General features: G+C 41.2%; 1 protein-coding gene across 1 annotated transcript; it reads left to right on the forward strand.

The window, feature by feature from the left end:
- The first annotated feature begins 395 nt into the window (after window positions 1-395).
- Window positions 396-12,033, forward strand: TMX1 (thioredoxin related transmembrane protein 1). The gene is made up of 8 exons (XM_030562862.1): window positions 396-574; window positions 1,613-1,728; window positions 2,494-2,539; window positions 3,139-3,267; window positions 5,657-5,702; window positions 5,801-5,902; window positions 6,017-6,086; window positions 7,452-12,033. The coding sequence occupies exons 1-8, from the start codon at window positions 411-413 to the stop codon at window positions 7,628-7,630; spliced, it is 852 nt and encodes a 283-aa protein (XP_030418722.1). The 5' UTR covers window positions 396-410; the 3' UTR covers window positions 7,631-12,033.
- The last annotated feature ends 285 nt before the right edge of the window (window positions 12,034-12,318 follow it).

Here is a 12,318-nt window from a genome sequence, read left to right on the forward strand (position 1 = left end):
GCACGCACCCTCCTATTGGCTCCCTAACGTTCTAGGCCCGCCTTAAACTGCTTTTCACTCAGCCCGGACCCGCCCATCTACGTCCCGGACCGCTCCGCACTTCTATCATGCGCGCCTCACCGCTCGGAACCCGAACATGCGCAATGTGGGCTGATCGGGCGACTCCGAAATGCGCATGCACTCTGAGTGGCTGCTGTCGGCTCCGCCATCAGCGCTGTGTGCGGGGCTCGGTTCGGGCATGCGCAGTCTGAGCTAATCAGCGCGCTCTCCGAGAACGCGCATGCGCCAGAAGTGGCCCTTCCACCAGCGACGCAGGCGGGGTTCAGCTCTCCTTGACATGCGCAGTAAGCGCGCTGGGCTGGAGAGAAAGCGGAAGTCTCAAGTGAGGAAGCGCCGGCCGCGTAACCAAGATGGCGGCCTCCGTGAGGCGCTGCGCCGTGGCCTGGCTGGTCCCCGCGGCGGGGCTGCTGGCGCTGCTGGCCGGCCCGGGCGCGCTGGGGAAGCGGAGTGACGTGAAGACGCTGACGGACGAGACGTGGCGGGAGCTGCTGCAGGGCGAGTGGATGATTGAATTGTGAGTGCGCGGGAGGGACCGCCCCTCCCCCCGGCCCGCTGCGCCCTAGGCTGTCTCCCCTCCCCCCCCCCAGCCGCGCAGGACGTGGTGTCCGGGCCTCGCCCCCCTCCCAATCCGCGAGCCCCTCCCGGGGGGCGAGTGTTCTCGGGACCGCTGGGGCGTCGCCCCGTGCTCCCAGCAGGCCCTGGTGTGTCTTGGGGGGCGCCCCCTCCCTCAGGCCGTCCTGCTGCGGCGGTGGGGGTGGGGCTCCGTGGGCCCAGCCCCCCTTCCCGGCGCGGTGTGCAGCCTGCCGCGGGGATCCTGCCTCCTCTAGCTGTGCTGAGACTCCTGCCCCCGTGGGGTGGAAGGGACCTCCAGAGGTCATCCCCTCCAGCCCGCGCATTGAGGCAGGGCCGCATATCAGCTAGGCGTGATACAAGTGTTTGCCTAACCTGTTCTTAAAAACCTCCAGTGATGGCGAGTCCCCAGCCTCCCTAGTTAAGCTATTCGATGCTTAACTACCCTGACCGTTAGAAGCCCCTTTTAGTGAATGTCTAGCCTAAATCTCCCTTGGTGCAAGGTCTGTTAACTGGGATTATTTTTTTCATCTATGATTCTGCACCACTGTCTCAGGCAGGATTGGGCAGCTTTTAAAACAGAGGCTAGTTTCTCCTTTGTGTAGACTTCTTGCGATAACTGTAACATCCACTGTCTGCCATACTCAGTTTTGCTAACAATTGTCCCCTGGGGGGCTGTTACTTAAGAGGTAGTAAAGGTGGTGAGTTTGTGAGGCCTGAAGGCATGGCTTTAAAGTGAAATGGTGATAGCTCAGAGCTGACTCTGTGGTAATCGGTTTTATAATTTGCTTAATCTGTTAAAATGGGGTGTGGCTGCCCATTTGTTAATATCTCTTTAGCACTGGAGTGTTAGTGTGTATTAAATCACTAGGCACATTACTTGTAATGCAGTGTTTATATTCTGGGTTATTACTGTATGGTTGGATCAAATAGTATTGTGTTTTCTCCCACTGTGTTTTTTGAGACGGACTTTATTTTTCAGTTATGCTCCCTGGTGTCCTGCCTGTCAGAACTTACAGCCTGAATGGGAAAAGTTCGCTGAATGGGGGGAAGATCTTGAAATTAACATTGCAAAAGTGGATGTCACAGAACAGCCAGGTAATCCTTGTTACATATCTGAAAAAAGAAACAGTATTTTATACAGATGTTTACACTTTGTGCAGTACCCAGAGGCTGTGTTGCTTCGTATGCTTTTTGTTTTGTTTTGTTTTGTTTTGTTTTGTTGTACTAAAGTGAAATGTTGAGCGTGCTTGTTTTAAGTAAAATGAATAGAGGCAATCAGAACAATACAATATCCTTAATTGTAGTGAGAGCTCATTAACTGTATTTATGGCTGAGATTTCCAAAAATGCCTGAGTGGCTTAGAAGCACAAGTACTACTGACAGTCAATGGTACTTATGCTCCTAAATCATTTAGGTGCCCTTGAAAATTCCACCCTGTTTACATTACTGTTGTGCCTGGAAGCCCCAACCAAGATTGGGTTCCCTTTGCACAAGCTGCTGTACAACACACAGAAAAAGACAGTCTTTGCTCTGAAGACTTTACAGTCTAAATAAACAAAAGATGAAACAGGCACAGACAGGTGAAATAACTTGCCCAAAGCCCCATAGCCAATTAGTGCAGAGCTGGGAATAGAACCCAGGACTTCTGTCTCCTTGTTGAGTGTCATATCCATTAGACTTTGCTGTCTTTCCAGTGTGTGTGTCAATTTATGCTTGTACATCAGTTATTCCCCTGTAATTCTGATCATTTTTTTGTCAAGATATCTATGATAAACACATTTATTGTCCGACACTGTTTGTTTCCTCTCCCCCAGTTCAAAATGCTCTTAACATCTTAAAAATGACTGTGTCCTTCTGCAGGTCTGAGTGGGCGATTTGTCATAACGGCACTTCCCACTATCTATCAGTAAGTACTCAAAATCCGCAGTAATAGGGGAAATATGATCATCTTATTAAATGTTGGATTTCTTGGCAAAATGATTGTAGATTATTTGTTTGCCTTATTGAGATAGACTTTTTAGGACGGAGAGGGGGAAGTCTCAAAGCTCTTTGTAGCATTAATCATAAATTTATAATCACCTAGCCTGACCACCTGCATAGCATGGGGCATAGAATGTCATCCAATTATTCTTTTGCGGTTAGTCCATGCCTTGGTCTATCTCTGTAATGGGTGCTTCCATTTTTTAAACTTGTGTCTATTACGTGGGTTTAATGCTGCCGTTGGGTGAGGCACTGGCAAGATTGTCATCTTTCTGTAGTAACACAATACGAGTCTAGTAAAGATCCTGTACTCTGACAGATAAATGATATTGATTGCTTTCAATTTTTTCTAAGACTCTTGACTTTAAAGTAGGATAAAAGGAGTGATTATAGAGAATACAGGAGGAAAATGCCATTGAACAGACATGAATGCTATGTGGCTAGATTGTGCTACACAGCTACCATGATAGTTGTACTGTATCTGGCATCCTAAGGTACTCATCTAACTTTTTCCTCTTTGAACAGTTGTAAAAATGGAGAGTTTAGGAGGTACCAAGGCCAAAGAACTAAAAATGACTTCATAAATTTCATCAGTGACCAAGAATGGAAGTCTGTTGAACCAGTTTCTTCTTGGTTTGGTCCTTGCTCTGTCTTGTAAGTATCAGTATGATTTTATCAGTATCTGTATTATTTTCAGTACTAGACACATGCACATTCGAGGATTCTGTGGAACAAATTATCTAGTGCATAGCACTGCTTGGTTCACCTTAGAGCAGTGGTTCCCAAACTTGGTTCGCGACTTGTTCAGGGTAAAACCCTGGTGGGCCATGAGACGCTTTGTTTACTTGAGCGTCCGCAAGTATGACCGCTGGCAGCTCCCAGTGAACCGCAGCCACTGGGAGCTGTGACCGGCTGTACCTGCGGATGCTCTGGTAGACAAAGTGTCTCGCGACCCGCCCAGGGCTTACCCTGAACAAGCCGCGAACCACTGCCTTAGAGGGGTAAATGTAACTTTCTGTCCCCTGTTCGAATGAGGCTGTGTCAGGGTCCATTATGCTGGTGAGGATAATCTTTGCAGAGCTGAGAATCTCTCACTGTATTTTTATTGCACGTTGTAGATTTTTCATAGGCTAATGTACTTGTTCTGCACGCTTGAGTGGAACAGCTGAAATTTTGGAAAGAGTATATCATTGTGCTAGAGCGCTGGCAGTGTAAAGAACATGTGGAGGCAAATCAGATGCAACCTGTGATGAGTGCAGGCAGGGAACAGTGGGAGAGTGATGTCACCCAGTCTCAAAAGAATTGTGCTGTTTGAAATGCTATCTAGCCTTCCAGTGGTTTTGAGGAGCAACTCTGAAGATTGCTTGCTTTTAACTACTGCAATGCTCCTATGTTGTAAATGCTGATGGTATATTGTTATTTTGGGGGAGGGATGGGGTAGTAGATGGGGAATTGCATAGTAAAATGGCATTCCAGAATCAAGGTTCTATAATTTGACTTGGGTGATCCCAAATTCTTATACGCTGTACTAGTTCGACAGTCGTGGGAGCACAGTCTAAACAATATTTGAGCTCTTCTGTACAAAAATACAAATCCTGTGTTCATATTATAGCCTTTCTGCAGTTAGAATAACATCAGGTTCAGTTGCAGTCCTGCTCAGCGTTTCTGGGCAGTGCCCTTTAGGCCTCAAATCTTTGGCCTCTGGTGGGGGTGGGGGGCTGGGAGTGTTTGTTTTTGAAAGGTCAAGGAAAATTGTGACATCTGTTTTACAAAGGTGTAAGAATACTTCTCCCATTTAAAAGCCATCACTTTGTTCAGAAACTGAGCGTGCAACTCATCTTAATGAAAGAATTGGTCCACAATCAAGTATGAAACAAATAGGCTACTAATTAAATTAAGGTCAACAGAAAAATGACTACTGCAAGTGTACAATCGATATCTTTAATGTTTGTGCCTTAGTCACTGTGCATGTCTCTTTTCATAGGTGCACACTCAAGTACTGAAAGTGGCTTAATTTTTCACAATGTCGTCTTTTAGCTTTTCTTTTCCTAAAAACAAAACACAAATGAAAACCACACACGGGGGCTGAATTGAATACTACTTACAGCTGTGCAAAGATAGCACGGTAACAATGAAAGATCAGGAAATGCTAAAACCTAGAATTCCTACACCAATAACTCTGTTACTTATATTCAATATTTTATATTTCTGCGTGTGCATTGTGGCCAAGCTAGCGTTGCTATAGGGACCATAGTTTTTATATACCCTGACTCTTATGCTCCAATACTTCAGTTAGTGTATAAGGTGCCACAGGACTCTGTCGCTTTTTACAGATCCAGACTAACACGGGTACCCCTCTGATACCTGACTTTTATTGTAACTCTGTAGTCTCAATGTCACGTTTAAGATGCTTTTTGGATCGTATTAGTTACTTGACTACAAACGTAATTGGTACTGTATAGGCTATGTTTGCCTTGAGGAACAAAGTCTAGTGCATTAACAAAGAGTTAAATGCATAGGCCAGCAGGTGCAAGTTCTACGTAGTGTGTGGAATCTCTAGATGTCCTTCAGAAGCTTGGAGAAGAAATATACTCAAGTACCAAATAATGCCCATCTCCTGAGGGAGAGACTATATCTAGAACCCTGCAAATCCACAGATATCAGGTTGATATCTGCATTCGCAGATGTGGATTTTTGCAGTTTGAGGATGGAAGTGGATCCAAATTTTATATCTAAAGCCCTGCAAATCTGTGGGTATCAGCATCGTATCCACAGATGCGGATGTCTGCTGGGCATATTTGCGGATCATGGATCAGATGCGGATACATATTTTATATCCGCACAGAGCTCTATTTCAGAGTAAAGGGCAAAAGAGAAGTGGTTAGGAAAGCAGCCCGATACTTTGGGATGGTAGCAAAATCAACGTTGCTCAGTGTAAGTCTAATGAATAACAATCAGAATGGGAGATTGATAGATCTGCGTGCTTCTGATTTGCCTTAAAAAAAATTGCAGTCTCCAGTTTCACTCTTCTGATTTATTTCAGGATGAGCAGTATGTCTGCTTTGTTTCAGTTGTCCATGTGGATCAGGGTATGTGTTGCAAGTCTGATTTTTTTGTTTAACTTGAATAAAGAAAAACTTGGTATTTTGCCATTCTTGAAATGACTAATGTCTGTCTGTCTTTTTAGAATTGCCACAATTATTTTACAGAAAATGTTGGTATGCCAGTTTGGGGATCATATGCTGTTTTTGCATTGGCAACTCTGTTTTCAGGACTGATACTTGGACTTGTAAGTGAAAAAATTTCAATTATGAGAAACAAAAGCTGCTTTTTATACAGCGTGGTGGATTAATGCAATGTAGAAGTTTAGAATTATTGAATGAAAACTTTTTTTTCTTTTCAGATCATGGTATTTTTAGCGGACTGTCTCTGTCCATCCAAAAGGCACAGACCACAGCAGCACCACTATCAAAGTAAGCGTGTTATATGTTTCTAAGGGTTTCATTTTGTTAGAGGAAGCCAGTGAGTAAGTCCTCGTGTGATAAAACGGGTATATAATATGAGGCTTATTATTGCTGGCCATGAAACGTTCTCTAAAATGTTGACTTTTTGCTGGTCAGTGATGTTGCATTTTAACTGTGATTATCTAGTGTCTAGGCTTCATAATAGGATCATGACTGGGGTTAGGAGAGCAGAATATTGTTATGATGAAAGTTGCTTTTGCAACATTTAGATACACCTCTACCTCCATATAACGCTGTCCTTGGGAGCCAGAAAATGTTACTGTGTTATAGGTGAAACCATGTTTTATTGAACTTGCTTTGACCCACCAGAGTGCGCAGCCCTGCCCCCACCAGAGCACTGCTTTACCATGTTATATCCGAATTCGTGTTATACTGGATGGTGTTATATTGAGGTAGTGGTGTATTTGGAGGATATTTCCTCCCTCACCACCTCAGTTAGCTAATAATTAAATTAATTAAAAGTTTGGGCTTCAACATGTTTCAGTTCAGTTCCAGTTTGGAACTGGTAGTCAGATTGAGAACAAAAGAAGACATGCCTCATCTTAAAAGGAGGAGGGGTTTACATCTGTTAACATAATCCAACAGTTCAGTTTAAGATGCTTCACTGGGATTTATTAAAATGAGGTGTGGTACTAATGGGGATTGGTTAATGAGTGTTATAAAGACATGTGAGGAGAAGGCTCAGCCCTGTGTACCTCTAACTGGTGCTTTTAGGTTCCCTGTCCAAAACTTGAGGGAGTCTTATTCCAGGTCATATTTACTCAGTAATCCAGGAACACAAGTGACATAATTCCTTTGGCAGCAATGAATGTTTAGTCCAGGGGTAGGCAACCTATGGCACGTGTGCCGAAGGCAGCACGTGAGCTGATTTTCAGTGGCATTCACGCTGCCTGGATGTCCTGGCCACCAGTTCGGGGGGGCTCTACGTTTTAATTTAATTTTAAATGAAGTTTCTCAAACATTTTAAAAACCTTATTTACTTTACATACGACAGTAATTTAGTTATATATTATAGACTTATAGAACGAGACCTTCTAAAAACATTAAAATGTATTACTGGCACGTGAAACCTTAAATGAGAGTGAATAAATGAAGACTCAGCACACCACTTCTGAAAGGTTGCCGACCCCTGGCTTAGTCATTTTACATTTAATATTGGAATTCCCAACTTCTGCTGGTTTGTGGTTAATAAAATTGCTGTGTCTAAACCACTGCAGTTAATGTTCATGTGTATCGGAATTCCTAGACAGACCTGTTAGGTGTTGTGCAAACAAATAGGTCTTGAGATGAAAGTACTTTTGTTTTCTCTTTAAGAAAAATTAGCACCAGAATCAGCCCGGCTCTTGAAAAAACTGGATGAAGAACAAGAAGCAGATGAGGAGGATCTTTCAGATGATGAAGCAGAGGATAAAGAGTTAGCAGACAGAAACTCTTCAACAAATGCCGTAAGACAGCGTCCTGTGAACCTCGCTGCTGCCACAGATAAATCGTAGTTCCATGTACTTGAGGGTTTCTTGAGAAACAAAAAAGGTGGAATGTATAGAACCTTCTGCTTGAAGAGAGGTGGAACTCGTATTGCTGTAGTGTTCGCTCATCACTTTCAGAGAAAGCTACCTTTAAAAAGGTCTCTGTAGCATCAGGTATTCAAAGCTGAAACTTGATACTGCAAATGGCGAAACCCAATACCATATACCTGTGGATTGGTGCTAAGAAATAGTTTGTATGACTTTCTGAATGACTCATTCTGTGGCTGAGTTGTACAAAATGCAAAACCAGTGTATTTGCAGTATTAGAGAATATTAGCAAGGAAACTGCACTAACCTGTTTGTCTGCTAGAGCATCTGAAGAGATTTCTCATTGTAAATCTTTCCAGTTTCACGCTGAAGAAATGCTGGAAAAAATTCCTCAAGTTATGGGACCTTAGCCCAATTTTTGTGGTAAAAATGTACTAAAACTGTTTCCAGGTCACTGTTCTCTTAGGTATGACATTGACTGCTGCAAAAAAATTTCTTTACACCAATAATGCAAACTAAGGGTATCCTCTAATAAAAGGTAAGGTGATGAGACTAATATGGGACATTGGAGTCTTAAAAACTGAACAGTGGCTTGTTAATGCCAATCGTGCATTGGCCTGGTATTCAGCATTGCCCTGTTATGAAACTTGAGTCTTCCCTTCTAACGTGGACCATATTACTCTTTCCCTTCTCTTTTTAACCAATTTTCATTCTCTGTGCAGTAGGTAAATCTTTTATATGGCCCAGGCTGGAGGAAAAACTACAAATATGACTTTAAAATTTGATCTGAAGAAATTTAATTTCTTGGTGGCTTTTCTGCTTCTGAACTCTTGAGTGGAAAGGTATTTTCTAGTCTTGCAATCAAATAAAAAAAGTTTCATTTTTTTTTTATTTGAATGTATCCTTGATTAACTAAAGTATGTGCATGCGTTCTCATGAAGAAATCAGGATGCCTGATCCTCCACACTCAAACAGAAATAGCACACTCTCTTGTGTTAAACATTTGGTGTGAAAAACTTCCATTAAAATAGTTACTCTTGCCATGTCCTAAGTTGAGACATTTCCAGAGTTTTGTGTTCAGAGCATCTAATTTTCTGCTGTTTTTATTGTGCATAGGACATTCAGCACTGTGTCCCAGTCTAGAGGCACAAATTTTCTTTTCAAATACCACAGGCCTTGTGGTTGCTTGCCTTCCAGGGCCACTATCTGAAGCTACTGTATTTATTTTCACTTCTGCTGCATTACAGCACAGATAATTCTAATCCTCTTATTAAAACAAATGGAAAGCCGGTCCTGAGGAGTTAAAGAAATTATTTCCATAGGAATGGTCAGCAACCATCTCTTTTCCATGGTAGTATGCACACTCCATTCCTTGTGCTCTCATCCAGTAAAGTGTTTGCCTGCTGCATATTAGTTTAAGGAGCTGTTTGTTTCTTTAGTGATGTCTCATGGAAACAGAACCTTTAATAAAACCTAAAAGGTAATATGCTATTTAGAAAAAACTTAGAAATAGTCCTAAGCATTTTCTGTGACTATTTAAAGCTTTTGTGGCTTTTAGTTAAGACAGTTATGCTCCATATCAATCTGTTGAAATGAGTAATCTTGACTACAGTGTCTTCTGACTGCATAGTCACCCTACTGTAGTCAAAGCGGTGAACAGCAAAGGCCAGTGCCTATAATTATTCAACCACAAAATGAAGGTCCCTCATGTACATTGTGTAGCTAGTACAAAATCTCTCTCTCGCATTACACAGAAATCTCGTCAGTTGCATAGTCTCTTTTTAATGGGAGTAGAAGGCTCTTAAATGCCCCAAAGGAGATACACAAGTTCTGAGCTTCTCAATTAAACGTGTAATTCTTCTGCTCTGAAAACTGATTTCAAATGGCATCTGGCAATTCACTGTCTGTCTCAATGACTCCAGCTCAAACTGGCGTAGTTTACAAATACCATTTTCTGCCTAAGTGCCAGTTCTATCAGTTCATCCTGCTGTATGGAACTAAAGCTGTCCTGATTCAACTGCATCTTATTATGAGCATGGTTGTGTGCCTAGTGTATACTTCAAGGAACTCATGTCACCTTGAATGTTTGTTTGAATTTTTGTAAATTAGTCAATTTAAAAAAAAGTTTCTTAGGGTGCCATTTTAAATGCTATGCCCTGAAATGAATATATATATTTCTCCTTATCCTTCTCAGAGTTTTTCTGTTTTTATAAATTTCTGTTTTATAAATTAACATATACTCTGTCTATCCAGAGAGAGAGAGATAAATAATATATCTGGAGAGAGTGAGTATATGTTAATACTGGAAGTGTGCATTAGCGAGCCAAAGAAAATGAAAATTTCTGTTGCTAACTTCTGAAGAAGTGTTTGCAAGTGAAAGATTGCTGTATATAGTAGGTGCAACATTTTCAAACAAATGTGACTCAGTTCTTGCTGGTCCTCATCGTAGTGAATTTGTGGTGCTAGCAGATTAAACATCTTTGTCATTTGCAAACAGTAAATTTGGTCTGGAGTCACTGAGAGGCTGCACTAATGGAAATACCGATGCCATTTTTAATTTTTCACTGCAAATTGACACTCTGAAGCCAGAAATGTTTTAACAATATTACTAATTACTTCTAGCAGAGACCAACAGAGAATAAGTAGCTATTAATGAATGTCCAAGGCATGTGGAGTAGTTACATGAAAACAAACTTGCTCAGCATTTGCAAATATTGATGTTGATTTAATACATTGAAAGTCATGAGAGAGAGACAGCTTAAGTGTCTAAGTTATGTCTTGAACATTTCTTGGCAATAAATAACACAAAATACGCATATGTGTGGCAGTTAGTCAGATCTTTAATCAACCTGCATACGGTGATTGGAAAACATGAGTCAACTCACCAGATATATTCTGCTGTCAAACAAATCCTCCAGGGAAATTCTCAGATGTACAAGAAAATGATCAGCTATGAAATGTGTCCTAGTACTTCCTATTAGTCTTTTTTGTTTATCTTTGGTGCTATTGGTTTGATTTATCCTAAGCAAAAATATTTTCCATTCTGTGTTGGCACTTGTGCTGTTACCTTAGTAAAAGTGTAACTACAACAATGTAAATCAATCTGTTTTGGTCAACTTTTTAGTTGAATCTGTTCCTACATTTTAAAATATCAAAATTAGTATAGTTTGTGAAATGAAGTATGTATCCCATATAATACACTTAGGATGTTTTTGTGGGAATTGCCTTAAATGCTATAGAGTGTAGATCACTGTCTGTTATCTGTAAAGTAAAGCAATAATGTGTGATGTATTAGAAAGAAGCAACACTTTATTTGATAAGTGGTACATTTCATTCATCAATGAAACTTGCACTTAATTCTGGAGAGGATTTGAGAGAAGGCCAAGGAGGTGGATAGAGCTGCATGTTCTCAATATGGAAAAATGCTTATTCTAGTTTTGAAATAATACAGTTTAACGTAGCCTTCCATATGTCTAAATGTAGCTGCTGCTGACAGATGCAGATGTTAGTTTTAAACAACTAAATTTGTATGATATATAAAACATATTCTTGATGATTTTTTTGCCAAGTTACAGCTTTTAAGTGAAGAAAATCAGTGTGTTTTCTTGTTAAAGTGATCATGCTGTAGTGTTTCTTTTGCCAGGGTAACACTTGCATAACTTGTCTTTAATTTTTCCCATTTTTTCGAATACAGTTGTGCCCTACAGGCAAATGATTGAACTAGTTCAAAAATTACCTCTCAGACATAAGGGTAATTTATTCTGAGTTGCGTGAATCCTGATGTAGTGTCGCAGAGCTTGCATTTGTGCTTATTGTTGTTTGGGCAAATGCTGTGTTTAGTGACCAGAGGCCAGCCTCGTGCTTTTGCTCACCTTTGTAAATCTTACTGTCATACTTTCACAGTGCAATGGTTTGTTCTGTGAATATTTCTTCCTTTCATCTGTACTGAATTACCGCATTCCCAAGATTGTTTATTGAGGCTTACTAGCCTCCAATTGCAATGTACCAAAGGTATGTTAACGAGAATCTGTCCTTTATATCTGTTTGTGTTCATAATGTTTGAATATCACTTTTATAAAAGCCAGAGCACCCTTTTCATTCTATTTGGGATTGAAATAGCACCTCCTAGACCAACGTGATGGTATATACTGACTGATGTAACATACCGTTTTTAAAGTTTTGTCAAAGGTTCTCAGAAAGAATATTCTTATTGAAACAGTGACCAGCAGCCTTAGATTCCTGTTTTCTCGGTGAATTTTGAACATATTTTGGGTTAGCTCCATTTTCCAGTGTCAAAGCAAGGCTAAGCAGCCATTGTCAATGCAAAATAACCCTTACATTGTAACCATACAATTAATAAAATAGTTCTGACTGTGTCTGTCTTTTTAAAGGAAAAATGTTGAATGACATTTTAAATTAAAGTGGCAGTGAACAACTTGTGGCTTTTTAAAATCCACAAGGGCATATCTTATTGTTAGGGCGATGATCTGGTCAGGGGTATTTTTAGTACAGGTCACAGGCAAAAACCCAAAACTAATGGCCTATGACCCTATCCCTGACTTGTGCTAAAAAAACCCTTGACTAAATCTTAACTGGGGGAAAGGGCCGCTGATCTGAGGGGGGTGCAGCGGCCAGCAGCACCAGCTGAGGCTGCTTCTGCTGCCCCT

Source organism: Gopherus evgoodei, chromosome 4 (assembly GCF_007399415.2).
Source record: "Gopherus evgoodei ecotype Sinaloan lineage chromosome 4, rGopEvg1_v1.p, whole genome shotgun sequence".
Taxonomy (NCBI): Eukaryota; Metazoa; Chordata; order Testudines; family Testudinidae; genus Gopherus; species Gopherus evgoodei.